The 26,689-nt window shown below is 40.3% G+C and overlaps 3 protein-coding genes across 3 annotated transcripts; all 3 read right to left on the bottom strand.

Moving 5' to 3' along the window:
• Positions 1 to 2,099: 2,099 nt before the first annotated feature.
• On the bottom strand, positions 2,100 to 7,487 carry leng1 (leukocyte receptor cluster (LRC) member 1). Its single transcript, XM_037676896.1, has 4 exons — positions 6,991 to 7,487; positions 5,183 to 5,365; positions 3,431 to 3,714; positions 2,100 to 2,727 (listed from the first exon to the last, which is right to left on the bottom strand). Exons 1-4 carry the CDS (start codon positions 7,120 to 7,122, stop codon positions 2,508 to 2,510), a joined length of 819 nt encoding a protein of 272 aa, XP_037532824.1. The 5' UTR covers positions 7,123 to 7,487; the 3' UTR covers positions 2,100 to 2,507.
• Positions 7,488 to 9,288: 1,801 nt separating this feature from the next.
• tmc4 (transmembrane channel-like 4) lies at positions 9,289 to 16,144 on the bottom strand. Its single transcript, XM_037676895.1, has 14 exons — positions 16,006 to 16,144; positions 15,715 to 15,879; positions 14,275 to 14,360; positions 13,779 to 13,930; positions 13,503 to 13,650; positions 13,237 to 13,395; positions 12,984 to 13,141; positions 11,136 to 11,262; positions 10,820 to 10,917; positions 10,548 to 10,731; positions 10,337 to 10,467; positions 10,098 to 10,253; positions 9,573 to 9,651; positions 9,289 to 9,463 (listed from the first exon to the last, which is right to left on the bottom strand). Exons 1-14 carry the CDS (start codon positions 16,133 to 16,135, stop codon positions 9,404 to 9,406), a joined length of 1,833 nt encoding a protein of 610 aa, XP_037532823.1. The 5' UTR covers positions 16,136 to 16,144; the 3' UTR covers positions 9,289 to 9,403.
• Positions 16,145 to 19,564: 3,420 nt separating this feature from the next.
• mboat7 (membrane bound O-acyltransferase domain containing 7) lies at positions 19,565 to 24,905 on the bottom strand. The gene is made up of 8 exons (XM_037676894.1): positions 24,830 to 24,905; positions 24,433 to 24,562; positions 23,854 to 23,980; positions 23,612 to 23,768; positions 23,025 to 23,220; positions 21,943 to 22,095; positions 20,537 to 20,713; positions 19,565 to 20,329 (listed from the first exon to the last, which is right to left on the bottom strand). Exons 1-8 carry the CDS (start codon positions 24,903 to 24,905, stop codon positions 19,933 to 19,935), a joined length of 1,413 nt encoding a protein of 470 aa, XP_037532822.1. The 3' UTR covers positions 19,565 to 19,932.
• Between the last annotated feature and the right edge of the window lie 1,784 nt (positions 24,906 to 26,689).

Here is a 26,689-nt window from a genome sequence, read left to right as displayed (position 1 = left end):
TAGTTCATTCATTCCACACAGACGGATATATTTAAAATGTTTCTTTTAAAGTTGATGATTGTAACTGACAATTAATAAAAAACCCAAATTCAGTATCTCAGAAAACTGGAATATTACTTAAGCCCAATTTAAAAAAAAAGGATTTTTTAGAAATACTGGCCAATGTGAAAAGTATGAACATGAAAAGTATGAGTATGTACAGCATCAATACTTAGTTGGGGCTCCTTTTGCCTGGATTACTGCAGCAATGCAGCGTGGCATGGAGTCCATCAGTCTGTGGCACTGCTCAGGTGTTATGAGAGCCCAGGTTGCTCTGATAGTGGTTAGCAGCAGCATGAAGTGCTCTAAAACTTCCTGGTAGATGGCTGCGTTGACCTTGGACCTCAGAAAACACAGCGGACCAACACCAATATGATATGGCCCCCCAAACCATCACCGACTGTGGAAACTTGACAGTGGACCTCAACAAACGTGGATTCTGTGCCTCTCCTCTCTTCCTCCAGACTCTGAGACCTTGATTTCCAAGGAAATGCAAAATTTACTTTAATCAGCGAACATAACTTTGGACCACCCAGCAGAAGTCCCAGGCGAGATGCTTCTGACACTGTCTCATGTTCAAGAGTGGCTTGGCACAGAATGTGACAGCTGAAACCCATGTCTTGCATACGTCTGTGCGTGGTGGTTCTTGAAGCACTGACTCCAGCTGCAGTCCACTCTTTGTGAATCTCCCCCACATTTTGGAATGGGTTTCAGTTTACCATCCTCTCCAGGGTGTAGTTACCCTTATTGCTTGTACACTTTTTTTCTACCACATCTTTTCCTTCCCTTCGCCTCTCTATTAATGTGCTTGGCCACAGAGCTCTATGAACAGCCAGCTTCTTTAGCAATTACCTTGTGTCTTGGCCTCCTTGTGCAAGGTGTCAATGGTCGTCTTTTGGATAACTGTCAAGTCAGCAGTCTTCCCCATGATTGTGTAGCCTACAGTCCAAAACAGTGAAATGGTAAAGATGTAGTTACTATACATATATACATATATATTCCCAGTCAGGAATCAGTTGAAGTGGTTCGATCATCTGATTGGGATGACTCCTGGACGTCTCCCTCCTGAGGTTTTCGTGTCCCACTGGGAAGAGACCTTGGGTCAGACCCAGAACTTGCTGGTGGGGTTACATATCCCCTCTGGCCTGGGAACACGTTGGTAGGAGTGAGCTTGTTTAAATCCGAGGACATAATCGCAACCAGGTCAACGGCGAGCCATTGTCTCAAGCTGATGAGTATCTGGGAGTCTTACTCTGTATAGGGTGGCTGGGTGAGGAGCTCCTCGGAGTAGATCCGCTGCTCCTCCGCATCGAAAGGAGTCGGTTGAGGTGGTTCAAGCATCTGATTAGGATGCCTCCTGGGTGCCTAGGTGAAATGTTTTATCTTTTACCATGATGTGACTCATGATATCAAAAAGTCAAGAGTCAACAAAAGCATTCGTTTTTGCAGTAATAAGTCCATGAAGATATTATCTAGCAATCCCTGTACCTAAAGCATTAAATAATTTTCATAATCTTACCTTTAATTTGAAGATTTGAAACTGGTATATGTTCAGAAATAATTTAGTAAATCTGATCATTTCCTCTGAATTTAACATTTTGAAGAATTCCTCATGACACATTTTGACAGCAGTTTAATTTTATCTCTATAACCTTCATAGTGTCTTTTTATTATTTATTTTTTGTTGTTGACCACGAGCCCCACCCCAGTGTACACCCATTTTTTTCAACTTAAGAGGAAGTCTTGTTCTCAACAGGTATTTTTACATCATCCATGTGAGGCTTCTGCAAGGACCCAGCAGCACTTCTACATTTTTTCTCCGCAACAATGTTTTTATTTTACCTGCAAACCTTTTTTTTTCCTTTACACAAGAATTTAAATCATTTTCTATTACCAGTGTTTGAAAAGGGGGAGAAAAAAAAACTCAAGTAAAAATATCGACCATACCTTCCAAGGCGATATTTTCAAATGGCTTCATTCAGCTAACAGTTTGAAAAATCAAAAACTACTGACCTAAAGATGCTAAACAAATTAAATATCAGCAGCTGGAAGCTCAGCGTTGTTGGCACATGGAGGTTAAGTTTAACAATTACAACAGATTTAGTGTTAAGTGTTTTAATTGACCTATTGTTTCACCAGGACAACAGATTATGTTTTTACACTAACGTGAGCCATGCTAACAGTGACCGAGTGTGTCCCTGGTTGACGGACCCCCCCTGTAAAAATGACCATCTGTCCTGCAGACAAGCCAAACGCTGCAGGAGCAGAGGAAGCTGCAGCTGCACACGACTACCAACGCTCCTTTCTCTGTGGAAGAAAACCTGAATAAATGATATAATTAATCATGGACTTTCTGAAATTAAAACAAAAAAAATAATAAAATAAACAGTTTTCCAATTGATCTCGTGTAGAAATGAGCTCTTTACAACAGTTTGCCCTCCGACCTCCAAACACCAATAAAAACCAGTTCAGGATTTGAGAATCTCGTCTCTCCAGCTGTCTCGATCCCGCCTTTGTCGCTTTCGAGCGAGTTCTGGAAAGTAGGCGTTGTTGTACGGCCTTTCCCTGTCGTCCACCTCCCTCTGCGCCTCCTTCCTTTTGCCGCTCCTCTGTTCGATGAGGGCGTGAGCTCTCCTGCGCTCTTCAGCCTCCCTCAGCAGACGCTCGGCGCGCAACCTTTCCATGGAGCTGAAGCGAAAGACAGAGCGGACCTCGTTAACCACATCAGCGGACAAAACAGCTCGAGAACTCTGGACCCACTGATAGGCCTGTTGCAATAAACAATAAATCAATTCATCGCATGATGAATGAAAATTATCGACCTCATTTTCATTTATTGGATTATCGTTTTTTCTTGTCTCTCTCTTTCTAATGAAGACACGGCTCAACTCTGGTGCTCTTCACTGACTCCTCCCTTTCTCTTTAAAATCTGTTTTAACCATAAAAAAAATCATGTTTTTGGATTGTTAAAAGCAGCTAAGCTGAGAAAATAAGCTACGAGCTATGCTAACAGGCTGACCTCGGGAAAAAAACTCAGTTTTTTCAAAGCGCCTCCCTCCCATTTTTCTTTAAGAGACGCTGGTCGCTCCCTCACTATCCATCCTTCGGTTTAACGCAGTTAAACTGTCTTATACTGCCATCCGGTGGTCGAATAAAGGTACTACATGCAAAACAAAATATAGAAAACATTTCTTAAATTTGACAATAATTACTAATTATTGTCAAATTTCAAACTATTTTATAGTTTATCGCAATAATTTGTGAGACAATTAATCGCCCAGCAAAATTTGTTATCGTGACAGGCCTACCCATTGATGCAGGTTTAAATCAGGACTAAATCACAGAACAGCCCCATGATCAATAACTGCGGTGTGTGTATGATCAACATCACCTCTCCCCGCTGCTCTTCTTTTCTGTTTTTTCTCTTTTGTCCTTCTTCTTGTGCTTCCTTCTCTCGTACACGCCGAGCGCTTTCTTCATGTCCTTCATGGGATCCAAACTGTCCTTCAGCCTACGATCCTTCTTCTCTCGCTCCTCTTCACTTATTCCCTTCTTTTTGTCCTTTTCCTTAATCTCCTCTTTCTCTTCGCTGCCCTTCAGGTACCATGGAGTCACCTCGGAGCCTGGCTGGGGTCCTAAAGACACAAGTAAGCCGATTGCTCGCTCCTGCCGCTCCTACATGAAAAAAATAAAAAGATGAACAAAATGTATCAAAGTGGGGTACAAAACATACTGTACATCCTTATTATGTAATCAGTTTTATTTTATTTTTTTCTCTTTTCTGAGGTTTAAAAATCCGATTCCCAGAGAAAAAATATAAAATCTAATGTGGAAACATTACATTAAGGAGGCTCTGAGTATTTTCAGCTGGGGGCAGCAGTGGTAGGAGAAAGAAAAACATCACCTAGACTGCAGCCTTAGTTAAAAATATATATATATTTTTTAACTTAATTAGTCTTGATTATCATGTAGGCTCCTGGAAGGAGGTATCAAGGCTGCAGCCTGGTACTGTGAAACTACTGCTGTGATGTCCAACCCTAATCCTCGAGGGCCCAACCCTAATCCTTGAGGGCCACCGTCCTGCATGCTTTAAAGGTTTCTCAGCTCCAACATGTCTGGTTTAAATGAACGGGTTCTCTGCACAACGTAGAGTTAATTAAATCACTGGATCAGGTGTGTTAAAGCAGGGAAACAGGTAAAACTTGCAGGATGATGGTCCTCAAGGACCAGGATTAGATCCTGCTCTAATACTAAAGAGTCCTGCTGAGTCTGTATTTCAAATCGCCTCCCTTGCACAAGAGATGTGATCTCAATGGGATTTGCCTGGTTAAATAAAGGTTAATAAATAAAAAATAAATAAACAAGACACTTAAAGTCATGATAGCTGACAAAATACACAGTTTTCAAGGTTTTGATTTCTGACACATTTTCTACATAAATGATTGTTTAAGGTTAATAAAACTCAAACTCAAGGCTTTGATAAAAACTGCATTAGAAAATAATTATTCCTCGTCTTTGCTTGCAACTAAATTTAGCGATTAGCTACAAAAATTCTCTGGTTAGTTTGCGTCAACCCTCTCCACCGCTCGACTTCCTCCCCCAAAATTACACCTTACAGCTTTTAGTCGACGTTTCTTTTCCGAAGAGAGAACTCAACCTTTTCACTTTCGACCTGGAGTCTGATTTTTTTCTTCTGACTCTGCTTAAAGTCAGGGATTATTTAATCCGTTGCAAGCAGAGACTGTCCAACATCTACTCGTCAATGATCGAATGTAAACAAATGACTTGTAATTATTGGCAACAACACCTGACTGTTGATTTCACACATTCATTAAAAAAATAAATAAACTTTAGTACTAAATGATGTGTATTTTGTGTGGGTCTTTTTGTCATAAAAACACAAAAACAAAAAAGTTCAAATAAAAAAACATTGAAACGTTGCATATTTTGACGGCTATCATAACTTTAGATAAGAACGCCAAATAATGAGTGATTTTTGAGTTTAAACAAGACTGGCGGGGATGGCTGCAACTGGTGCAAAACCACAACCATGTTGGTTTAATCTAAAGCCGGACAACAGGAAGAAAGGCAGACTAATAACTCGTGGGATAATTTACATGTAAAAGTGCACGGGGCCCGTCACCTTTTCTTCTTTCTTTTCCCGAAGATATTCCTCATTTCCCTTCTTCTCTGAAGACTCCTCCAGAGGGAAAAGGTTGAGATGCTCCAAACTTTCTCCGCTTCGTTCGTCGCCATCGTCGTCTCTCCTTCCTTCTGCTGACTGGAGAGAAGCCCGGGCTTTCCTCCGCAGGTACTCAGTACGGGCCTGTGGAGATTAACACCTGGTGTTACGAACTAAAAATACTGAATGACTGAAGATTCACAGCGCAGGCACGTCTTAGGCTGGAGTGTTATTTTGATGGTATCGCTTGGAATTTGACTTAATTTGAGGATATTTTTGATAAGTTCGCTCCCCACGTGTAAACATAACATCACTGATTAAAAACAAGTACCCCATTTAAATGACAGTGAAATTGTAAAGATGTAGTTACTATAGGTTTGTTAGGAAACCCAAAACATTAGCTGTCTAATTCCTAACAACAATGTACATTTATTTATCTTTATAGTTAAGTTTTATAACCTGCAAAGTATTTTATTTATTTACTTTTAATTAGACAGGTAGTCTTGTTCGCAAGAGAGACCTGTAAATTGATGAGTAGAGTCAGACTGACATTAAGTGTTTCAATCAGTCGTTCTTCACAACGTCTGAACGTTTTTTTACATTCTAAGACAAAATAAAATATGAGATTCTTGTAAAGAACAAAATATATAGTTTTTGTCCAGTTTCTAAAAACTAAAATAATAAACTATGTATTTTTATGTGATTTTTTTATTTTTTATTGTAGAAAAATTACATATCTTACTTTGAAGAAATAAAGCATATAAAGTGAAAGTGAGTTATGTTTTAGTCCTTGTTATTTTTTCATTCAAACTTTATTTAGACGTTATGTTTCTAGTATTCATCCATCCATCCATTATCTTTTACCCGCTTCTTCCATTTTGGGTCACGGGGGTCGCCGGTGCCCATGTCCAGCAATCACTGTACGAGGGGCGGGGTACACCCTGGACAGGTCGCAAGTCCATCACAGGGCCACATAGAGACAAACGAGACAAACAACCATTCACTCACACCTAGGGACAATTTTAGAGTTACCAATCAGTCTAACATGCATGTTTTTGGTCTGTGGGAGGAAACCGGAGTATCCGTAGAAAACCCAAGCATGCACGGAGAGAACATGCAAACTCCACCCAGAAAGGCCCCCGGAACAGGATTTGAATCAGGGACCTGCTCGCTGAGAGGCAGCAGCTCTACCACTTGCACCACCGTGCTGCCCTTTCTACTATTCATATATTTGCAAAATAAATTACAGGAAAACTGCTAAAACTAGCCCTTTTAATTGTTATAACAACCAATAAAATTCAGTTTTATTTCAGTTTTGGTCAAAGCTCGAAAGAGATGCTGCAGAGGGATCAAAGAGCTGCATGTGGCTCCAGAGTCGCAGGTTGCAGACCCCTGTACCGTTCCACCGGCCTCCCTCTCATTTATGTACTGTCTTACTACGGCTTACTTTCATTCCCCTTCTTTCAAGTGCATGCTTCCACCTCTCCAAGTTCTCTTCCACCTGTTCCCTGTTCTCACCACAGATCCTGTCATCTGCAAGCATCATAGTCCATGGGGACTCCTGCCTGCCTCCTTATATCAATCTGACCATGACAGTGTTGTGCAGTGTGTGCTGAAATAAAAAAGGAAAGTGGGCTAGAACACAAAGAAAAAAGTGATAGGACAAAAAACAACATCTACAGCGGATGAACAGTGTTTGAATTGAAAGTCTTTAAGAAGTAGCAGTTTAAACAAACAGCCTGTTGGCTGAGCAATGTCAACACTGTTACCTCCTGCTCTGCACGCTCCACGCGACGCTTGGCCTCCCGCTCCTCCTCTGCTGCCTGCGCCTCGTCCTTCCGCACGCGCGCGACGTTGTCCTTGTTGCGGACGTGCCAGCTCTTCTTCGGGAGGATGTTCATCGTTGCCTGGTGACAGGAGATTAGCAGGTGGCTAGCTCAGAATGCTAGAAGCAGTCGAGTCAGTTTGGTCAGAAACCCCGGTCAGTTTGAAACAAGAGGAATCATATAACGCGACAAAACGTGAGGGGGTAGTAGTCACTGTTTACATTTATATCCTTTGTGACGGTGTTTTCTTTGGAAACCAGAAGCTAGCATTAATAAAAGTTAGCTGTTTGCCTTTTACGTTGATAACGCAGCAGCAGGAAGAGATGTGGGAGATGCTCGATCACAGTAAGCTTCTCAATGTTTAAAGTTTAGCCTTAAAAACCCGTCACCGACGTTCTCGGCGTAGTAACATCGAGTAGCACTCGCTTCCGGTCCTCACAGGAACCAGTCGAGTAAAACCGGAAGTAAACAAGAGACGCACGTTTAAGCAGTTACAGAAATCTGACACTAGGGGGCAGCAAAACCACGCTTTTTTCTGATCACAGCCCTCCTGACACTGAACAGCATACACAACATTGCTCTGTTTGTGCCGGGGGACTGGATCTTTGGGATGAACCAGTCTTTGCCATAATGTATTTTGGGGTTTAAAAGCCACTGGGACGTTATGTTTAGAAAATAAACGTCTCAGTTTCTCTGATACTCCCTCAACATATGGAATGACCACTGGTCTGGGTCTGGGTTCCTCCTTTTCACCTGTTGGCTGACTGGAGTCCTGTTTGGGTTTCTTCTCTGCTTTCAGGAAGGCCCAGTTAGGATATCCACATTGCTCTAGAGCCTGTCTTGTGTGGGATTTCTCCTTCTGCCTGGCTCCTGAGCTAGTGGGGACGCTGTCTGCTCTGTGATACAGAGTCCTGATGACTCCTAACTTGTGCTCCAAAGGGTGATGGGAGTCAAACTGCAAATACTGGTCTGTGTGGGTGGGTTTGCGGTACACCTCAGTTTGCAAATGTCCTCTATCAGAGACTGAGACCTCACAGTCCAAGAAAGCCAACTTGCCATTTTTTACATCTTCTCGTGTGAACTTGATGTATTTATCCACAGAGTTGATGTGGTCAGTAAAATGTTGGACTTCCTGAGATTTGATTTTAACCCAGGTGTCGTCAACATACCTGAACCAATGACTTGGTGGTGTCCCTGAAAAGGACGTCAAGGCTCTCTTTTCTACCTCCTCTATGTACAGGTTGTCAACAATAGGAGAAACTGGAGACCCCATAGCACACCCATGTTTCTGCCTATAATATTGCTCCCCATATGTGAAGTAGGTTGACTGCAGGCACAGTTTCAAGAGTTGACACAGTTGTTCTGTGGAAAGCGTGGTCCTGCTGCTCAGAGTGGTGTCTGATTTTAATCTTAAACTGACCACCTCTACTGCATCATCAACAGGAATGCACGTAAAGAGTGATGTGACATCAAAAGAGACCATTGTTTCATCAGTCTCCATGATGACATCCCTCACCTTATCCACAAAGTCCATGGTGTTCTGTATGTGGTGTTCTGAGCTGCCAACTAAAGGGATGAGTACAGACGCCAGATATTTGAAAACATTGTAAGTGACAGAGTTAATCATACTAACAATTGGTCTTAAAGGTACACCTTGTTTGTGGATTTTAGGTAAACCATACAGACTAGGTGTGGCCTCCCCTGGGTACAGTCTGTGGTACAGAAAACGGTCAATAGCCTTGTCCTGCTCCAAATTTTTCAGGCAATTTTTTGAATGTCCAGAGGACCAGATTGAACTTTTTTGGATTTTTCTACCTGGATTATTGAGCATGTATCAGGATTTTTTTAAACATTTATTTGTTTATGACTGGAAAAAAATCCCAAATTGTGAAATAATATATTTAGCAAGTTTTGTTTTAACTAAGAATATAATATTGTTTTGTTCATTTGCTCATTTTGATGGTTAATACTTTTTCCTAAGATTTTTTTATTTTATTTTGTATTTTGTTAAACAATTAAAATACATATTTGGAAATGTTTTTCTTTTTTTATTGCCTTTTACAAGACAAGTGCTCTTATTTGTCTTTTATTTTGTGACTTACACTTTCTATTTGCATACAAAAAGTTAAAAAAGACTGCACAAATGCTTTTGAATATAAAACTAACATATATAAATATTTTGGTAATACAGTATTTATCATTAAAAATAACATTATTACAATACAAATTATAAATCAATAATCTCATTGTAGAACAGCCAGGATTATTGACAAAGATTTTATATAAATATATGTTTGGTTGCAGACACTGATCAAAGTTTTAGTGTTCAGTCGTGTTCTCCTGCACTGTGTTGGTGTCAGATGTTGTTGTTCAGCTTCTCAATCTGCTTCACCAAAAACTGCTTATCTTGGCCTGCCTGAAGACAGAGACACAACACAGCATCTGTTCAAGAGAATCTTCGAAAACAACTAAGAATGATGTACGTGTAGTAAAAATTAAACCTCTGACTGTAAATAATAACTTACCAATTTTAGCTGAGCCTTTAGCATCGCTACACTTTTTTTATAGATGGAGGATAAAGCGATGAAGTAAAACATAACCACACTGTTGGAGGAATAAACAGACAGTGAAGAACTGTAATGTGCAGGGAACGTTTAATGAGCCGTTTATAGTTCAGTTTACAGACATACACAATGAGAACAATCAAGAGAAAGAGGTTTGTAGGCTCAATTATCCAGCTAGATAACAAAAGAAGGTTAAATCATTTCATCTGGACCAGTTTCTGTAAGTAGCAAGTCGGCCATCTGGCCTAAAACATTTGATTGTTATACATGATGATTGATTGCTTTGGACAGATGAGTCCTTTTGCATGTGTTAAATGCTTGCTTCCGAGATTCCAACAGGAGGTTGGCTTGAAACACAGCAATGAAGGCTACTTATGGGACAGATCTGGTTGGCAGGCTACAGACTGATGAAGTCATCTGGATGGAAGACGATGAAATGATTTAACCTTCTTTTTTTAAATCAAGAGAAAGCACAAGTGCACTCACCATGATAATGCAAAAAGAGGTATGGAGAATGCCTGTGAGCCAATGAAGAAGAGAAACTCCTGTGTGACCTTAGAGAGACTATAGAACGAGTTGGGAACAATCTGCCACATGGTGGGGAAGAAACGGAAAGGCCCGCAGGCCATTGATGGTCGGATCCTATTTGGAGAGGCACAAAAAAAAAATCATCCTTAATGCAACACAACATTACAACAATTTAACACAATGTTTTCAGCACTCACTCTGCAAGACTATAAATCATGACAACCAGGGACAACATCCAGCCAAACAGGAGCACCACCAGGAAAAAGAAAGCGGAGGTGGTGGACCGAAACGTCTTCAGAGCTGGCCGGCAGTTGTAGAATAGTGTGATCTGTGGAGGAAAGCACAAGTGAGAACAAACCAGGAAACATCTGGATAAAATGTTGACTCCTATCAAAGCTGCAGCCTCACCTTTTTGCAGTAAAAGAGGATAACAAACTTAATGGTGTTGATAAGCGGCAGCAGAGGGCAAAAAAGAGCTCCTGTCCAGACCACAGTCTGACCATAAACCAGTCCAAGAACGTTAGAGGGAACCACAAACTCCTGCCGGCCCACCAGCTGAGACAGCTTACTGGACCAGTTGTCCACCACCATCCTGACACAAAAATAATCACGCAAATAAACCTTCTACATTCACACTCTGTCTTATTTGCAAAAACTGCTTTTTATGTAATAAGCAGCACCTGCGTGGAAATTCAACCAACACGAGCAGAGCGATGTTAACGAGGAGGTCAAAAAGCGTCAGCTTGTACATCTCCTGTCCCACACTCGTTTCCCAGCACTACATCAACGAAGAAACAATGAGACTAAAAACTCTTCGGGGTTAACTATAAATTGAGTTCATCCTAAAATAAATTATCAACAGAAACGATTCTGTTTTTTTACATCACACAACAACAACAAAACTGTTTTGTTTGTGTATCCGGCTCAGTGAATTATTATTAGCACTACTTTGTGTTTTTTGTTTTATACCATTCTGCACTAAAGTGGTATACTTACCTGGTATTTGTCATAGTTGTACTGACACGTTTCACACTCGCCCTCTTCTGTGTTCCCGTTGCAGGTGATCTGACTCCACAGCGTGAAGAGGAGGACGCCTAAACTCATCAGACGCAGGACCACTGCCCTGAACATTGAGAGGATGTGAGTAAATCCTGTTCACTCAGTGATGACCCAGCTTAATAACTGGACACAGATCAGTGGTTCCTCAATCCATCATCATACATGAAAGAAAGAATACCAGGTTGTATTTCAGTACAGTCACCCATCCTGGTAAAAGGTTTTAGGCCATTTATTTTTCAAAATTAAAAAAATGATAACATATTCAACAAAAAAAAAATTACTGTTAGAAACAGTTATTTTGAAATCTCCTAGTTTGATAACTTACATTTGAAGCTCTGTGTTAGGCAATTTTTGGTCAAAGTTTATGGATGTTTGTTGAATGTTAACTTTGCCCATGAACCATATGTTTGGGTTAGTAGAAAGCTGGATGAGGCTGCAGCATGCAGCCGGCACTCCAAGAACACCTCCGAGTCTGTGAGCTCAGCTGAACTGATAAGCGTATAAAAACAAGCTTCGAACACTGGTTGTGGCAGATTCTTGTGACTTTATTTATTTATTTATTTATTTCACTAACCTTTATTTATCCCATTGAGGTCACAGATCTCTTTTGCAAAGGAGGCCTGGGCCTGAAGGCAGCCTAACATGCATGTTTTTGGTCTGTGGGAGGAAACCGGAGTACCCGGAGAAAACCCACTCAAGCATGAGATGAACATGCAAACTCCACACAGAAAGACCCCAGTTCCAACCAGGGATTGAACCCAGGACCTTCTTGCTGTGAGGCAGCTGTACTAACCACTGAGCCGTCGTGCTACGTGGGCTTCATGCGTGTTCTTCCTGTATATCTGTGCGACCTGTCCTGAAAATCTGTCCTTGCAAGGACCCCACTCACCCAGCACACACTTTTTTCCCCGCTCCCCTCAAAAAGGAGGTTGAGGAGCATTAAGCGTAGAACCACTAAACTGAGGAACAGCTTCTACCCTGAGGCTGTTAGACTCATGAATCTCTAACTAGAATAGTTAATAGTGTTCATGCGTGCTCATCTGCTCACACAGACTCATGCTCATGTTCGTGCTGCTGTTCAACGTGATGTTTTTATGCTGTTAGTGCTTAGTGTATTTTAATGTTTTTCTTAGTTCATATCTTTGATCTTATTAGTTTTTCTTTTACATTTTATTGTTGGATGTAACTGGGACCCTGTGTACATAATTTCGCTCCACCACATGTACCACATGAGGTGCGAATGACAATAAAGAATCTCTGACTCTGAAATACTGGTTAAAAATCTTCTCCTGCTGTCGAGTGTGGCGCTTTTTGAGTAAATAAGATAAAGCGAGAATATTTTTCCCCAATGTTGATTTTGGGTTTTGTCCATTTCCATCTTTTTAAATTATGTTTTTTAATCAGCTAATGATACTTATCCTGTTATTAGGTGTAAATGTGGTAAAGGAGTATAAAACAGGGCTATTCAACTGGCGGCCCACGGGCCATTTCCAGCCCACGGGTGACTTTTTCTTGGGTGGGGGGGCAATGGGTTTGGGTTCTGTTTATTGCATTTATGATTCAATGCAATAAAATAAACTAATTTAAAATGTAACAGATCATTGTCAAACTTGGTTTATTTACATAATGACTTTAATCGCTGGATGTCCGGCCCCTGCCTGCTTTCATAAACTGTGGCCCCCTGAGCAGTTTTATTGAATAGCCCTGGTATAAAAGAAGCTTTTTTACTTATTCAAATGGTGTGACGTGCATTATCACCAGTCAAAGAAAATAAAAACTGCAAACCTTAAAAGTGCCACCACCACAGTAATGCTGGGAGAATATTTTTCTATCGAGGCGATTTGGTCACACAGCAGAGGCACCAGGAAGTTTCCCGCGGTGATGACAATAGATGGCAGATACTCTATAACCAAACCTAGAATCCCAGGCTTATCACTGTTACTCTGTTTGGAAAAAAAATAAAAAAAATAAATCAGAGACAAACTTGTTATCAAGATCCCATCTACACAATCACTATCACTTATATGAATGTTTATACCTGACTGAACTCCGTGGCAACAAAGATGCCAAAAAAGGCTGCTACGATGAGCCCAAATGAAATAAAAAACATTAAAACGCGCAGAGAGTATAAAGCTACTTTTTTCCACGGTGTAAGAGAAGCTGCTTGTTTCTTTATGCGCTCTTCCTCCAAATCCACCTGACGTAGACGGAAGACAAACGAGGGAGAAAAAATGTAAATGCAAACCGATTCGCGTCAGAAAGAAACAAATCCCCGTACGTTAGGTTGAGTGGATCTTTTTCAACCTGTAGCTGGTAGTAGATGTTTCTCTGCTTCAGTTTGGTAGCCTGGTTTCCCAGGCAACCATAGTCCCATCCTGTGAACACAATCATGCTGTAGTTGCTTATGGTGCTGCCTCCCGTTGCCACGGCAACTCGAACTGTAGCGCCCATGCTGTGTGTGAGCAACCATTTAGAGAATAGTAAAGAGATGCAGATCAGTTTCAGGCTTTTAAACGTCAGTCCATGAAAAAGCAAACCTTTTTTCCCCCCATTGTCTGGTGGTTTTATTGTTGGACTCACCGTGCTATGATGCAACAGAGACAAAAAGCAAAGTAGAAGACAGCAGTGAAGAGGTAGGCCAGAGGGATGTTGTAGAAAAGGCTCCTGTTCTCCATTGTATTGTTGTTGCTGTAGTAGTAGCCATAAAACATGAATGAATCCTCCATAAAACCCTGTAGATGAGTGACAGGAGAGGATAGGTGAGGTGCAAAAGTTTGACATTTCTTTATCCTGTATCATTACCTTTTAAAATCAAAGAAGTCAGAATCTCATGGTCTTACATTTGGAAGTTTTACGTCTCTAATAAAAGCTTAAAACAGACTTAATAATATAGCACAGAGTCTTTTTCAGAGGACAATTTGAAATTTAAAATCAACAGGATAAGTCATTTATGATTTAGTTTTATTTTGAAATCAAGGTTCCTGGCTAGGATTAGTCATCAAAACCAACTTAAGCAAAAAAAAAAAAAAAAAAATTCTTCAAGCTGTCTTAGTGGATTCCTGTAATAATTCCTCACCTTTCCTGAAAGTAAGTGAAGAAAATACTCATAGAAGACCACCAGGCCTTGAGGGTTTGGGTCATACTTCATACATTGTCCTTCATCTGGAAAACACAGAATTCCAAAGCTTTTAATATCCCAGAATATACTATATACTGTGCAGTATATTTACAGTATTACAGCCAATTTCTCATTATAAAGTTGATGTTCAGAAAGAACAGTAAGAGCAAGAGACAAAAAAGATCAATTTAGGACTGAGGCTTATTTAACAAAACTGAAAAGCAGCATAAACAAACTTCTCCGTTGAGTTAAATGTTTGAACACTTATATTTTCACTTACAGAAATATTCAGGCAATTAATTTTTTATACCATTTCTGCATAAATCTATTAATTTTATTTAACCCTTTTAAGTTGTGGAAAAATACCACACGTTGCACGGCTGCCTACATTTAGATCAGCCAGTTTAGAGGACTTTTGCACTGTCATATCAAATTCTAAAATCTGCTTCTAGTTTTGTTTAAATAAATTACCGTACTGTCCACCGTACACATTGTACCACCGTATAAGTCGCATCCGTTCAAATATGTCTAACAAAGTGAAAAAAAAAACCATAAATGAGTAGTTTTGCTGTGTAAGTTGCATCTATTATGCGTCACCGCTGACAACCCGAATATGTGGGCCGGTGTTGTGCCAAAAATTGATTGGCTGCCAAATGGTGGCTGCGGTAGCTTGCACAGGAAAACTTTAACAAGAATTTAAGAAGATTAACACTTAAAAACAATTATTTGTTTGTTCGAAATTATAGCAAAGGTGTGTCTCAGTTCAACTTTTCCTTAATAAATGCACTTAGATGGTCAAATCAGCTGCATTTCAAAGCTGATTCGCGGCTGCAGGAGCGCACAGGAGCGCGCAGGAGCGCGCAGAGCGACGACTCAGTGTGCATTTCTTCAAACTTTACCAAGATATCCACCTAAAAACAACTATTTGTTTGCTCAACATTATAGTAAAGGTGTGTCTCAGTTCAACTTTTCCTTAATAAATTCACTTTAATGGTCAAATCAGCTGCATTTCTTCTGGGCGGCGTGGCGAAATGCAACTGATTTGACGTTTGCTCAAGGAGTTCCGGAGCGAAACGAAGGTGGATTGGTATGGCAAGCCAAGTGTCTCATTAATAGCCACTTTTACATATTAACGAGACACTTGGCTTGCCATATTACTTGAGGTCCCCCTAGGCTGAAAATGGTAATGTTTATTTTTCATGTCAGAATGAATGAAATTGTGAGACCTCAGCCAAAAATTTGGTTATACAAGGGTGGAGTATATTAGTTGCAGGCATGCCAATTTATGCAAAAGGTGCGACTTATACAGTGAAAAATACGGTAAAGATGAGAACACAGGAAAAGAGGTGATGTGAAGTAGGAAAACACACGTCTGCAACGGGTGGGTTAGAGCAAAACAAAATGCTTCGTCACCCGTGCTGTTCACAACGCTGGTCCCTGCAGATCTGAAGACGAAGCTGGGGATGATGACAAACCCGGCAATCAGTAAGAAGGAAACAAAATTAAGAACAACCAGGAATCGGAGAAAGAGGAAGTATGACTCAACACCGCCTCCAAAGTTCCCTGCAGGACAAAAAAAAAAAAGTCCAGTTTAGATAAAACTGCAAAGTAATCTACATAAATATTATTTTGTGCAGTAACGAGCTCTTTCTTTTCATCTCCATTTGCAGCAGTGAATTAGGTGCGAACCTCCGATCTTTTGCAGGGATTTCCTCCACAGTGAGAAAAAGTAAAGAAACTCTCTGATGTTGTTTTTGAGTTTACGCAGAGATTTGTTGCGTTTCCAAGAATCAGCGCTGGAGGAAACAGGCGCATGCATTTTCTGCACCTGCCTGAAAGAGGAGAAAATACAAACAAACAGTGTTATTCTGATATTACTGCAGTTTAAATACGTTTACTGTCACATTTCTTTTGTCTTCTTACAATTTATAAGAATTTACAAAAGAACATCTGGATGAATTGTGCAAAATTCACCACCACTTGCTCTTGTCAAGGGCGGACGCATTCCCTCTCCTCTCCCTCCTCCGCTTTGCTTGCTTTGTCCTGTCTGTGAAACTACTTCAGAGCCTCTCTCTACATATCTTCCGAACCGTAAACTTTTGCGATGGATCTGGTCAGTTGGTCTCGCAACGCAACTGATAAAATTTTCTCGACGAGACGACAAGCCCCAAGAATGCATATACAATTGTATTTATGATAACTGGTTTCCTGTTTTTTTAGATTCAGCTGGTTCCTGGTCTATCAACAAACAAGGAAGTCGTCGGCATCAAATTTGGTCCTGGTCAGACTGCCTGGGTCTGTCCACTTGATTTGGACGTTTGGGATTCGAGAGGACCAGCAAAGACTCAAGGCAGACATGGATCAGTAAAGTTCTGCCTGTTCCCCAAACAAGTGTTGCTTATCTGAATTCAGCTCCCCGGCTGGCCTTGACTGGCCACCTCAATTATCTCAATTCACCTGGAGGTCCTGTAAATGGACACTCTGCCCCCTCTCTTCCCCTCCTACCGAGGAAGTCTGCAGACCTAACTGAGGGACCCGACTGAATAGTGTCATCATTTCAGGATTCTCTCTGGGACTGTTCCAGGTCAACCTCGGCATGAGAGCGTTTACAGATCTCACCAGAGAACTGACTGATGGTACCATTCTTACCAGAACTCCTACAGTGCCTCTAGAGCGTCCTTGACACGATCCCCGCTCGTCGTCTCCCCTTCCCTGCAGAATGTCTATGTCACTATGTGCGGGGTGTTTTTTCAATATCAGTCTCTCTCTTCGGTCAAGAAGAAAGAGTTTGATAGGATTTTTTTTGCCTCCAAATCCTATACATGTGTCACTTTCATTACTTTTTGTCTGTCTAAACAGGTCTCACTTGTAAATGAGTCTTCGAGGCTCAGTGTAATTTATCTGTTTAAGTAAAGGTTGAATTTTTTTTTTTTTTTTTTAGAAAAAGAGGCTTCAGTTGGTACATTTTAATCAGGTAATTGCTTTTAAAACTAAAAGGAATTGGTTGTTACATTACAGCTAATGAGCTAAACAAACCTTTTAACATATAAAAACATTAATGTGAATTATATTATTTAACTAAATAAGAATGATCTGCTATATAAATCTACTGTACATCATTCCTTTTTTCCTTATTTGGCAGAGCGTGTAGAAATCATGAGCGAATTTAAGGAAACAAATAATGAATTATTTGACAAATGTGTTTTTCTGAAGCAGTGGTGTAATATTTATCATTTGAGCACAAGAAATGCTGAAGAGCTGCCGAGTGATGTAACAGAACTGCTTATTAACTGCGATAATAACTTTAACATTCAGAAGGGACACCATTTTTCTTTATTTTGATTTCCTCACCTTAAGGAACACAAGCATTTTAATACTATATTTGTGACTTATGCATTTTTTATTGTAGTGAACATGAATATTTTTTACTTTGATTCTCAGATCTCAAACTCGTATAAATAGTTCAGAATGATCGTTTTGTACCTCACGGCCTTTTTCAGCTTCATGGGCCACGGGAGGGTCCTGAGGTCTCGGGGTGACTCGGCATCCCCCACCTCAGCCTCCTCTGCGGGGTGAGCGCTCCAGTTGTACCGAGGGTAGTTCTGATTGGACATTCGAGATGGAGCCCGACGAAGCCTGAGTGACTCCTGGTCAACGTGGAAACCATTTCCTGCAATTCAATAACAGAAGGAAAAATATTTTTAATCCAAATGAGATCATGTATTTTAGCGGAATCGTGTCACGCCAACATCTGTTCAGTTTGAGTCTTTTTATGCACAAATGATTCACATGTCAGAAATAAATGGCACAAACACTGTCACTAGTTGGACGCCTTACCTGAGCCTGGTCTTTGTAGTTCACTGGTCATTCCTCTGCCGGCTTCAAACGGCCTCTCTTAAAAAAATTCAGGAGAAACAAACGTGAAGCAGCTCTGTTCAAGGAAACACTGCCTATCTATGAAATACTTCCCTGTTTTCTCCTCTTCTGGACTTTACTCATCCCATAAATGAACACAGGGACTTCCTTGTACTTTTAACCCATTGTTGCCAAAACGACACAGAGACTTTCACTGTTGTGTGTTTCTCACAATCAGAACAAGCACATAAATATATTCAGTTAAAATCATTAAATGCATTATTTGCTAGAATTATCAAACATACTGTAAATAATGATTATTTTTACTGAAATCTGGTTGTGTATTCCAACAGAAATGAACCAAAACAACATTTAATGTGTACAACAAAATATTTTATTGTAGAATATAAGCACCAGCACAGCTCGGTTCTTAGGTGAAAGAAAATAGGGTGAAGTTGCTAAGTAGCTTCGTTTGTGTTTAACCGTTAATGATTTCCCTGACGGCCGTGTTTTTTTTCAGCCAGCTGATCCTAAAACTTTAAAAACCTATGACCAACCAGCAAAGTGTCACCAGAGTTTCACATCACAGTAAATCAAATAAATGAAATAAAAAGGGTAAAAATGACAACACAGTTTGCAATTCAAATGCCTTCAGCTCTAAATAGGACCTGATAAACAAATATGCATCCATCCTTAGATAAACAGCTAGTCACACAGTTTAAATGCAAATAAAACCACCTGACATTAAGACTCCGGTAATACGGTTTACTTACAGATTTTTTTTTTTCATTACATAAAAGCAAAATGTACACTTGTGTCAGATCATGTTGCAACACACTTTTGCTTCAAAACATTCCATAGCTGTCAAAACTTGCCATGTTAAAACAGAAATATTGAAAAATATATATTTTCAATAATAAAAATATCTAATAAGGGATATAATAAGTACCACTTAGCTCTAGCTGTGCAATTACTAGAAAGCAAACATAAGCTGCTTAAAGCAATTTAAAAAAAAACAACCTTGAAATTCAGGAACATTTGGTCTGAACCCTGCACGGTTCGTGATGGCAGTAAAGACGTTTCGGCAGTGAATGGACTCAATATTTCTCATATGGCACACTTTTAAGTTGAAACACTGACGCTGAAATAACTGGAGATCTTCCAGATTAAAGAGCTCACAAAGCCGAGACAAATATCAAAACCGAAATATTTTCACCTCACTGGACAGCTAGGCTGAAGCTCTGAAATGTTCAAATGAAGCGTGGAAACTGAACGTGTTGTTTCAACACTTAAATGCAGAGTCCAACTCAGTTTGAACTGATCCTAAACTTAATTAGGATGGTAACCAGATGAAGGTTTTAATGGGAAGTCATTTTTAAAACAACATGCCCATCACTCAATCCAGTAGAGGTTGTAAATTTTGAATTTCAGTCCCAATCAGCTGGAATTCTTCAATTACTTTTTGCAGACCAATTACAATATTTTCACTTTGTCTTTTAACACTTTAGAAGCTAACCGACTCCTGCTAGTCTTTAAAAACAACCGACTGACATAGCTGCCTCCTTATTTGACATTTGGGCTTGTTTTCTAAATATAACGTCGAGCACACGCTGAGTAAAATGACTGATTTGACCCAAACAACAAAAGCAACATTTACTGAGCTCATACGTTTGGCTCCACCGACACACAGCACATGAATGTACACCAGAAGAAACCTCTTCAGTGGGTGTCTGTACTAAAAGTTCTTTTCTTTACCTACATTCAGTCTGTTTTCTCTCCATTTTTCATATTTTCACCCTCAGTTTTCTGTTCATTTTCCCTCTTCCTCCCTTCTCTTTTCCCTCCCTTTAAGGCCTTGCCTACTATTATACAGCCAACAGCGATGACGTGCACGATGAAGTAGATGGACATCCAGTAGTTGATGGTGTCGGTGGCCTTCAGCAGCACGAAGCCCATGCACATGTAGTCGTAGGCCCTCATCTTTAGGAACCAGTGAATCCAGTCAAAGATGTTCTGCCCACGAGGGCCGAGCTTACTTCTGACAGAAGCCTCCATGGCCGATTCTGCTGCGATGCACAGCGGGATGGTCATGAAGGAGAGGTAGTAGCCGGCGTGTAATCCGTGCCAGTAGGCGCTGATGAACATGGTCCAGCCAGCCCTGAGAGGTCCAGACAGACAAGACAGAATCTAAAGTTTGGACCTACTTTTTTGTCTTTCTTCTAGTAGTAGTAGAAGCAGATTTAACAAACATGTTTTGTACTAAAGACCATAACTAAGCTTGCAAAACATGAAAAATCTTGCAGGCTTTAAGGCGTCACGACAGCCAACAGGTACCTTTAAAATAAGCGAAGCCTGTTTCACCCACCTGAGTGTGTAGGACTTGAAGGGGGCATTGGGGTAGATGTAGTGATGCAGCCACCACTGCACCGTCATGTTCCAGTAACGCATGCCGTGTCGAACCTTCACACAGAAGTCCGTGTTGTAACAGTCGATGTTCTGGATGGTTTTGAAGTCGTATTTCTCTTCAGTGGATGGATCAGCACTGTCCACAAGACGGCAAAAAGAAAAGAATAGTCATGATGTATAGTAGTCCCTCATTATTTCACGGTTTGTTTTTCGCAGACTCGCTCCATCGCGGTTTTTGAAAATAAGATTGGAGGACATAAACAATGGCTGATTGATGGATGAGCCACACAATTGGCATGGATTTTTTTTTATTTAAAATGAATTATTTTAAATTATTTAGCACCTGTGTGCAGCCCACAGCTGTGGGAGAAGCTTCCTCCTGCAGCTGATCAGCTGATCTCAGTGCAGAGCGGAAAAATGGGTGTGGTCGAGAGAGCAGCTGGAGGCAGAGAGCTGAGATCATGACATGCTGTGCTCTAGAGCATTTAGTTTAGAAACATTGTTAAGAATATTGCAAGAGTGTGGGAAGGGTTTTAAATGCCTTAATATACTGTTTTTCTTCTTCTTTCAGCTGCTCCCTGCATTAGGGGTCGCCACAGCGAATTAAGTCGCACAAAGACTTGGCAATTATTTTTATGCCGGATGTCCTTCCTGTTGCAACCACAGACCACCGAGCTACCACAGCCCTCTGTGTGGAGCAGAGAGCTGCTATCTAGGGCGCCCGGAGGAGCAGATGGTGGGGGTTAAGGGCCTTGCTCAAGGGCCCAGAGTGGGGCAAATGAGGGTGGGGGCAGGTGTGGGTGATTCACTTATCCCACCAACATTTTTTATGTCAGTACCGGGAGTTGAACCGGCGAACAGTTACATCCAACAATAAAATGTACAAGAAAAACAGTAATAACATCTAAGATATGAACTAAGAAAAACATCAACTAAATATACACTAAGGACTAATAGCATAAAAACATTACATCGAATATCAGCACAAACATGAACATTGAGTCTGTGTGAGCAGATGAGCACGCATGAACACATCAACATTGAAAAAGATCAGCAGCAACATGAAACAGATCAGCAGCAACATGATGTGATTTTTTTCACAGTGATTATTCTGGGGAGACTGACTCCGACAGACTTCTGTGCATATATATATATATATATATATATATAGAGAGAGATATATATCTATATATAATCTATATACACACACACACTAAAATAATACGGATCCCCCGCGATAAACGAGGGACTGTAGTATATACATTAACTATTAAAACACACAGATGCATTTTTATGGCCTTTTCTTCTTCTTCTTCAAAATAAAACTAGAAAGCGGTTTCTCACACACACAGTCCAGTCATGCACCTGTAGTTGACGGTGGGTCCTCCTCCAGGTTTAGAAAGCGCCTTTTCTGGATAACAGCCCAGACCTGCGCTGATACAGCCCGCCTCAGCTCCACACCACGCTGCGTAGAAACGCATCCTGAAGACAAAAAATACTGCGACCATGTAGAAGAACCTGTTGACAAAAAAAACAAACAAAAAATGTATTTACTTTCTCAGTTTAAGAAACAAGCTCCTGACTTTTTTTTGGAGGGAGGGTGTGGGGGGGGGGACATCTGTCTTACACTTCTCTCACTGAACTATTGTTATATCTACTGATTTCTAGGCGTTCTCTTACTAGAGGACAACCTTTCTCCTCTGTTCGTTTACAGGCCTGCTGTCACATCATGCTGCTCACCTGGAATCACTTCCTCATCTGTGGACTGCATAAAAGCTTCAGTGATCCAGTGCCACGCCCCTTTTTCCTTGGGCATTTCCACTTGGCCCTGAACATTGTTGTGGTTTGACTGACTTTGAACTTAACTCTGTGCACCAAATGTTTTAGCAACTCTGAGTTGATCTTTGTGATAATCTTCTGTGAACAGTTTCATGTAAGAACATTTGCTTAGATGGGAAGTTTGGTAGAGGTTCTCCCATTTTATTTTAAATAACTTTTCTTCTGTTTTGTGGCCAGCAGGGAGCTTAGGAATTGTAGTTTTTGTTTTGTTACGCAAGATGTGATTTTGTTTTCTAGCCAGAAGGGGCATTCTTTAGTTCGTTTTGGCCTCGAGACCCTGAAGTTCATTGCTTCCCTTCTGTATGTAACGCCCAAAACTATTAGAAGAATAAATAGTAATGTAATGTCAAATTGGGCTGTTTTTGAGTTACTAGCTTTACATTTAGTTTACTATATGTTACACCTTGCACCTCCTAGACTCAGTCCAAGGGTTGTAATGACTATTCAAAAGAAAAATGTAAATAATATTTTAAAACTTAACAATTATGTTACTATTCTGTCTATTTAGCTTAGCAAAAATCTTGAGTCTGCATTGTTAGTTCGACTGCACTGAAGCACATTATTTACATGTAAACTGCTGTTGCTCAACCACGTGTGAAAAGAACTACCTGTAGAAAAAGTTCTGATCCAGGAACTCGTCTGTGCGGACGTAGGGCAGTGGAAAGAAGGCGTTAACGGCCAGAAACAGAGCTCCGTACACGGGGACCGGCTTCAACCGCTGCAGACACGGCTCCCAGCCGGGCAGAGCCAGCGGTTTAGGATGACTCAGCCAATCAACGTACGTTTGGAAGCGAAAGAACGGACCTTTATAAAAGGTGGGATGATGGGACAAAGGAGAAAATTCAACAGTAAGAAGACAGGGATGAACAAATGGACCATCGGGACAATCCAAAATACGAAGGAGGGTGAAGAACAGCGTGGTACAAAAAAGGGAGGTATTGTTTAAGAGGAAAAGGGTGTGAGAAAACAAAAAGAGAGCAATACTAAAATAATATGGACTCACAATGTTGGACAAGTGGCAGTAAGTAAGGCAAAGAGAAACAGCAGTTAAAAATTATGCAAAAGAAAATTTGACATTGATCGCAACATAAACACAAAGTTATTGGGAGCTAACATGCACAAAATAGGATTATTTCTGTAAATTTAAAATTAATAAAACCAACATTATACAGAAAGGACATTTCTTCGTTCTTACCGGTCATTATACCAACATAACAGTAACTATAGGACAGAATGTCATAGAGGGAGGGCTCCTGAGTCAGACCACCAATGATGGGGGACTTTAAGAAAGCGCTCACGTCTCTTTTCTTCTCCTCATGGAAGCTGTGCACCTCGTTGGCAAGACTCACCATCTGAGTTAAAAACAAACATGATTAAAAAAAAGGTAAAATGTAAAGAACCTACTCATTTTGCATGTATAAGTTTTTTTTTTTTTACCTTAAGTGTGAGAATTAGCTGGACAGCGTTGGCAAAAGGTGTCGGTGGCGGCAGGTTAAACCAAGTGACCAAACGAAAAAATAGGAGATAAAGAAAGGTCCAGCTGAGAGTCAGAGCTGGGGCGTGCCTGTAAGACAGAGAGCAGGGCTTAGAGTTAGCGTCATTTCATAAAGACAATTGTTCAAGACTGGCTGCAGTGATGAAGCAAGTTTTTACTTTTAATGGCCACTTATAAACTTTTATTCCACCGGAAAAACTCAGCTTTTTTGCTTTTACATCTCATAATTAAAAAATGATTTGAGGCTCAGTCTGTTGTCTAAGACATATCAACGTATAAACCGGAGAAGATACTAAATGTTAAAATGTATTTGTTTCTTGCCAGTTTCAGATGCGATAACAATCATTAGGTTTCAGACAGCTCAGCTCTGAGAAAGAACAATCCACACAATCGTCAACTAAGAGAGCAAACTTTAGTAAACACTGACACGTAAATCAATAATTCCGAGTTGCAAATCCATGATTTTGACCTTTGTGCTTATAGTGAAATAATTTTTTTAAAGCGCGACGCTGATCCCTCACCGCCAGCTGCTCTTGATGATAATCCATGTTCCGATCACCGTCACCACAGAGTGCAGCGTGTGGATGTGACACAAGACGACGGTGATGAGAAGACCCAGAAGGAGAGCTGCTCGCTGCTTCACAGTGGGACCTGAAGCGACGTAAATTTTTAATTATTTCAAAATTGAAAAATACAAAAACAGCTTTTCAGTGCCTTCATACTTCAAATGATACAAATCTTTCTTTAAAAGCTACATTTAACTAGTTAATTTTTAAACCAGTATCTATATGCGACACAAATTAATCATCTGGGACTTTTGAAGCTCATAATCTCTCGGCTTTGATCGTGTCTTATACCTTATCTAAGACATTCATACATATCCACAGCTTGTGCTCAAAGTTGTGCAAAAGTACTCACTAAGATAACGGAAGAGAAACCCAACAGGAACGGAGGCAACAAGAACTCCCAAATACACCAGCTCATCAGGAGACATGGCTCTGCTGAAAGGAAGCGGATATCTGCTTTAAATTCACTCATGAAGGAAACCACATCTATACGGAAAAATCAATGACAGACACTGAATTATACATAGGAAATATAAGCAGTTAGGAATAATTATACTTTTAAATGTGCTGATCTAAAGTTCATTATCTAAATCAGTTTTCATTTAGAATGCATTAAAGGTGAATACTGTCCTGCTGTGCTTGGGTCAAAATGACCAGAGGCCCTCTGTTTATTTTGACCCAAGGGCAGCAGGAGGATTAAACGCAGTTGGTTTCAGGTACAAAATTACATCATATAAAGCTACTGTTGTCTTTATGTTAATTAAGACTAATTTGTTAAAGATGTCTGAACGTTTCAGTATCTTTGTGACAGGAAGAAAGACGCATTTCTCAGGGTCTACATCAGAGTTTGGTTCAATTTCTTTAATTTATATATATTTTTTTTATTTGTTCCCTTTTCAGGAATTGTCACAGAGTCATCCTCCTCCATCTCACGCTGTCCTCTGTCCTCACTCCAACTACCTCCATGTCCTCTCTAACTGCATCCATACAGCTCCTCTTTGTCTTGTTCCTGGCAGCTGCATTTCTAACATCCTTCTACCAGTATACCCACTGTCCCTCCTCTGGACATGTCCAAACCATCTCAGTCTGGCTCAGTCGTTCAACCTGTGCTGTACCTCTGATGATCTCATTCCTAATCTTATCCATCCTTGCCACTCCCAAAGAGAACATCTGTATTTCTACCAGAGTAATGAGTACAGGTTTATTTATCAGAGTTTTGGTAACCTGTTGATGCTTTAATTATTATAGCTAAAGCAAAAACTCATTAGAAAACAGTCACGTATGAACATTACACTAAAATAAAGTGCGAAAAGCTTCCAATGTTCATTTAAATTTTAAAATCCTTCAGAAAACCTGAAAACAACCCAACAGAAAATGCCTCTTTAAGACCAAACAGAAAAGCAATGTGGGATGCTACAAGACTTCTGCAGAGTATTGTATTAAACTGTAAGAATTAGGCTAACACATTTACACACTTTTACTTTTCTGGTACTTTCATGTACAATCAGGACAAGTTTAGACAAGCTGGTTTTAAGTTACAGCTGCATGAATCTCACAACTTCCTCAATGTCTCATTCACTTCACAATACATCACCACAGGGAACTTCACGGTGAAGTACCAGAGCTCCTTATTTAGGCCATTTCTTGTGATAAAGCGAACATCTTGTGGCAAATAATCGGTTCTTTCTGTAGGTTAAGCGTTTAATGCATTAGCTTAAATTTTCAGATTTTTAATTAAACAAAAGCACGAGGCAGGCCTGCCTTCAGAAATCTACCTCCAACAATAATGATGGTCAAAAAAACCAACAAGATGAAAACTAAATACAGCTGCTTAAAACATTCTGTTGACACAAAACATGACACTTGAAGGCCACATTTTCTATCAGCTAAAAACGCCGTTAGAAAGCTGTGCTGTTAGCATTTATGTATAAATAAAGTCGCTCACTCGTGACTAAAACTGTAACGGATCAACTTATTTGTTTTTATCTATTACTTGCATACCGATAACCTCCAGTTTTGATAAAATTGGTATCCTCTTCGACTCGGAACTCTGTTAATGTCTGCAACCGCCGTTCATTCACAGCTCGCCTGAGCTGTCACTTCCTCATTGACGAAAGGTAACGCCCACTATCTGTGACGTCAACGGATGAAGATGGCCTGATCTGTACACAACTACTGTACATAAAAAAGAAAAATACACAACTACTGTACA

This window comes from Nematolebias whitei, chromosome 5 (genome assembly GCF_014905685.2).
Source record: "Nematolebias whitei isolate Nwh7 chromosome 5, NemWhi1, whole genome shotgun sequence".
NCBI classification, from domain to species: domain Eukaryota; kingdom Metazoa; phylum Chordata; class Actinopteri; order Cyprinodontiformes; family Rivulidae; genus Nematolebias; species Nematolebias whitei.
Note: the sequence above shows the minus strand (reverse complement) of the source record. Positions and strands in the feature narration are given on the sequence as shown.

Excerpts from the sequence above, each read along its gene's own strand:
- leng1 (XM_037676896.1), bottom strand. The coding sequence starts at position 7,122 with ATGAACATCCTCCCGAAGAAGAGCTGGCACGTCCGCAACAAGGACAAC. Across the intron at positions 5,366-6,990 it reads TGGAGCGTGCAGAGCAGGAG|GCCCGTACTGAGTACCTGCG; the intron begins GTAACAGTGTTG and ends TAATCTCCACAG. Across the intron at positions 3,715-5,182 it reads GGGAAAAGAAAGAAGAAAAG|GAGCGGCAGGAGCGAGCAAT; the intron begins GTGACGGGCCCC and ends TTTTTCATGTAG.
- tmc4 (XM_037676895.1), bottom strand. The coding sequence starts at position 16,135 with ATGCATGCGCCTGTTTCCTCCAGCGCTGATTCTTGGAAACGCAACAAA. Across the intron at positions 13,931-14,274 it reads TTCACTTACTTTCAGGAAAG|GGTTTTATGGAGGATTCATT; the intron begins GTGAGGAATTAT and ends ACTCATCTACAG. Across the intron at positions 13,142-13,236 it reads TTGCCACGGAGTTCAGTCAG|AGTAACAGTGATAAGCCTGG; the intron begins GTATAAACATTC and ends TTTTCCAAACAG.
- mboat7 (XM_037676894.1), bottom strand. The coding sequence starts at position 24,905 with ATGTCTCCTGATGAGCTGGTGTATTTGGGAGTTCTTGTTGCCTCCGTT. Across the intron at positions 20,714-21,942 it reads GGACCCACCGTCAACTACAG|TGCTGATCCATCCACTGAAG; the intron begins GTGCATGACTGG and ends TCTTGTGGACAG. Across the intron at positions 20,330-20,536 it reads TTCAAGTCCTACACACTCAG|GGCTGGCTGGACCATGTTCA; the intron begins GTGGGTGAAACA and ends TGGACCTCTCAG.